Consider the following 3900-nt stretch of genomic DNA (forward strand, 5'->3'; position numbering starts at 1 on the left):
GAGGGAGGAGGGTTTGGGATGGGGAACACATGTATACCTGTGGCGGATTCATTTTGATATTTGGCAAAACTAATACAATTATGTAAAGTTTAAAAATAAAGTAAAATTAGAGAAAAAAAAATATATTAAAAAAAATATATATATATAAAATTATATATGTTTTCTTGTTCCTTTGCTATGTCTCCCAGTCAACTGAAAGCTCAAAAGAGGCTCTATTTCTTTGTATTCTGAGTACCTACAATAGCGCCCTACACATATTAGGGATTCAGATACTCATCAAGTGAATGAATAAGCAAATGACTGTCCTCCTGGACCAGATTTGATCTCATCTCACACACGAAAGATATCAATAACATTTGAGTCAGCGAACAGGTGAATAAGTCAGCGGGGCCAAGTCTGTATTTTTCCCCAGGCCCCATCCAAGAGCATACAGGCTTTTACACTGCATGACCCATCACAGTGGGTCTCCCCACTGGCTCACCTATACCCAGATAAGGCTCCTACCTCAAGCCATTCTAATAACTCTGTCCTTTCTGTTTAGGCCTTACCAGAGGGACAGACAGCTTCGTGGGACACAGCTAAAGAGGACGAAAACCGCAACAAGAATCGATACGGCAACATCATATCCTGTAGGTGACCTTCTGGGAGGACCGCGGGCTTTGGGGATGTAGACTTAAGGAGGCCATCACTGTTATTTACCTGGAATTTGTTACCAGATAATCCTTGATGTTTCCAACTTCGGGTCCTCATGCCAGGCATGGAGCTCTGGCTCGGACTCCCTGTCATCCCTGGGCTGGATGGCTGATCTCAGCCAGAGGCGTTGGGCAGGGAGCTAGCTCCAGGCACAGTGGATTCAGGAAACCTCTCAGGCTTGTGTCTCGTCTGGTGTTATCAACTCAAGAATTCTTCAGGTCAGGGAGGAAGCCCAGACGCAAGGGTGTTCCTAGCAGGCCCCCACTATGCAGAATCCCACCATGGCAGCAACGCTGGGTGGAGAGCAAGGTCTACCCTTGAGGGATGGGCTGAGAACCCCTCGGTGAGAGATGCTGCTACTCCAGGAACGTAGAGTCCTAAGCAAGGACTGATGCTTAGAAGGAAACTCTGAGCCTAAGCCTGAGGGTTTGGGAAGCAGCCAGCTCAGGATTCAGAGGAGCCCAGGGCTACCCCGTTCACACAGAGGCAGGGCTTAGGGCATCATGACTCCCTCCAGACCCCACGGCTGCTGGGGACAGAGCTCGGTAGTAATGTGAGTACCTGCCACTCAGGGTCTATGTCGGTGCGGGCGTTGCGTGACACTGAGCCTGCAGGAAGGAAGCTGGTTTTGTGTGGACCTGGGGGAGGCCCGAAAGGACATTGCCTTCTGCTCAGCAGTGAGCTCTAGCATCCCTGGAGGCACCCCGTCATAGTGCGTGATTTGATGAGGACAGTGGCATGGAGTAGCTCAAGTCCACAGAGTAGTTGAAGCCTTGGGCTTCTCTTCCAGCTATGGGGCCTTGGGCTGGTTACCTGACCTCTCTAAGCTTCAGTTTTCTTGCCTTTAAAACAAGGAGAAGAATAAAGATAGAATGGTTGGGGACCGGGGAAGGTACATAAAACCCTTGGCACGGTACCTGGCACCATTACTCCACCCACAGAGTTACTCTCTCAGCGTCACTGATGAGCAGTGTGGATACACCAGCCCTTCTTATCATAAGCAAAACACACTGAACATCCACGTGGGGATGTGGAACAAGCTGGGTTGGGGCAGGGAGGCATGATCAGATGTCTGTTTTGGAAAGATCACCAGGGCAGCACTTTGGGACGGTGCATGAGATTGGGGGAGGCTGGAGGCAGAGAGACCAGCGAGGAGGCTACTGCAATGGTCCTAGCAAGGGACAGTGAGCCCTTAACAGGGGCAGTGACAGTACTTGGATGGGACCCTGCTTGATATTCAGTGCTGGGAGGAGAGGGAGAGACAGGTATGATCAATGTTGTCCACAGCCTTCTACACAACAGAATACAGAGAACAAAGTTTCCTCATACAAAATGTGGAGCATATACTATGATTAGAACAGGAGTCTACAACAGCCCCTCTCCTATGGTGCAGCCAATCTGGACCTTCTGACATCTCATCAGTTGGGTAATAACCATCCCTTGGTCTCCATTCTCAGAGTAACCCAGTTCAGCCAAAAAGAAAAAAGAAAAGAAAAAAAAAATCCTGAATAACAAGTTATTTCTAGTACGGTTCAGTGTTTTGTTTTCTTTGACTGTCTAGACATTGCCTAAGAAAAAGCTGGGAGGAAGAAAGCATAAGATACAGGCAGCTTGTGAAGGAAGAAAGAGGCAGAAGTTTTAGCTTAGCTGTTTCCTGTGCTGATTCAGAAATCGACTGTGAATGGGAGCACTAATCAGAAAAGCATTTATAATTTGTCTCTTGGAAGAGAGTAAGGCAGACAGCAACATTTCCTGCAAATGAAGTGTTGGAAAGAGACGTTCAAGTGCTCAGGAATGTGTATTAAGACCTAAGATGTGTGATTCTCCTCTGAGCCAGGCCCTCTGCTGCCAGGGAGCTCATATGCTGGGCCCAGGTTCTGCTGGCTCTGACCGTTCTGTGCTCTAGTACAGTTCCATGTACAGCTCTAGTACACAGTATGTTCCATGCGTACTGTGCCTTAAAACATTTGGTCATTTGTGCATTCCTCCTACTAGATGGTGAGTTCAGATGGAGTCCACTGAATTATAGGCTGTAAGGCTTTGTGTGCTCACTCTAAGCCTCAGTCTTCTCTCTGTAAAATGGATATAATAATGAAGTATTATAATGGAAAATAATGATAGAAAAAATTAATGACTAGAGCACAGTAAAGAGACCTGCCTCCCTGAGAGACAAGGGTATCCAGGTTAGGCCAGGTTTCTTTGGAAGGAATGATGCTAAAGCTGAAACTCCAGTACTTTGGCCACCTCATGCGAAGAGTTGACTCATTGGAAAAGACTCTGATGCTGGGGGGGATTGGGGGCAGGAGGAGAAAGGGATGACAGATGGCTGGATGGCATCACTGACTCGATGGACGTGAGTCTCAGTGAACTCCGGGAGTTGGTGATGGACAGGGAGGCCTGGCGTGCTGCGATTCGTGGGGTCACAAAGAGTCGGACACGACTGAGCGACTGATCTGATCTGACCTGATCTGATGGTCCAAAGCCTCAGGGGCCAAGGTTGGGAAGTTTTGTATCTTTCCGGACCTCCTGGTGCTCACCCTCTGTGCTCAGCACGCTTGACCAAGCCATCATCTGCTCTCATTTGGCCTAAGCCTTCCTTCTTCCTGGTGGTTCCACATCTACTTTGGCCCCCAACCTTATGCCTCTCTCTAACAGAAGCCAGAGGGACCTCCTCAAAATACGAGTCAGATCACGTCCTTGTCCTGCAGAAAACCCTTCAGATGGCTCCCTTCAGTATTGAGCCCCGCATATCCAAAGGCCTCAGCCCTCTCTCCTCCTCATTTCTCACTCTCACTGTGGTGTTCTCTCCACCGCAGTCTCCTCAGTTAAGCCCCACTGCCCTTTATTCCGAACCTTGAACTTTACCCACTCATCATGACACAGGGCCTTTGCACGTTCTCTTTGCTCTATCAACATGCCCTTCTCTCCTCTCTTTGCTAAGTTCTCCTTGTTCTTCAGATCTTTGCTCAGGTGCCACTTCCTCGGGGAATTCTTCTGACCATTATAACTCAGCCAAAACCCCATTATTCACTCCAAGAACACAATGCATGTCTTCTCTTAATTCTCCGTGCTGTTGTGATTTGCAAGCACATGGATGGCCGTCTCTTGGCTGCCTGGTCTCCTCACTGGAACAGATGTCCTGGGATAGCAGGGCCAGAGCCATCTTGCACTTCTGTGGCCCCACACCTGACTTATGGCTGGTGCTTG

At 48.6% G+C, this 3900-nt stretch overlaps 1 protein-coding gene across 1 annotated transcript in view; it reads left to right on the plus strand.

Moving 5' to 3' along the window:
- Positions 1-3900, plus strand: part of PTPRT (protein tyrosine phosphatase, receptor type, T) — an 839242-nt gene that overhangs the window by 771552 nt on the left and 63790 nt on the right. Inside the window, exon 18 of the mRNA XM_010829234.1 lies at positions 542-629. Within this exon, the coding sequence (XP_010827536.1) occupies positions 542-629 (88 nt within the window). The remainder of the gene's footprint in view (positions 1-541; positions 630-3900) is intronic.

Source organism: Bison bison, unplaced genomic scaffold (assembly GCF_000754665.1).
Source record: "Bison bison bison isolate TAMUID 2011002044 unplaced genomic scaffold, Bison_UMD1.0 scf7180017864500, whole genome shotgun sequence".
NCBI classification, from domain to species: Eukaryota; Metazoa; Chordata; class Mammalia; order Artiodactyla; family Bovidae; genus Bison; species Bison bison.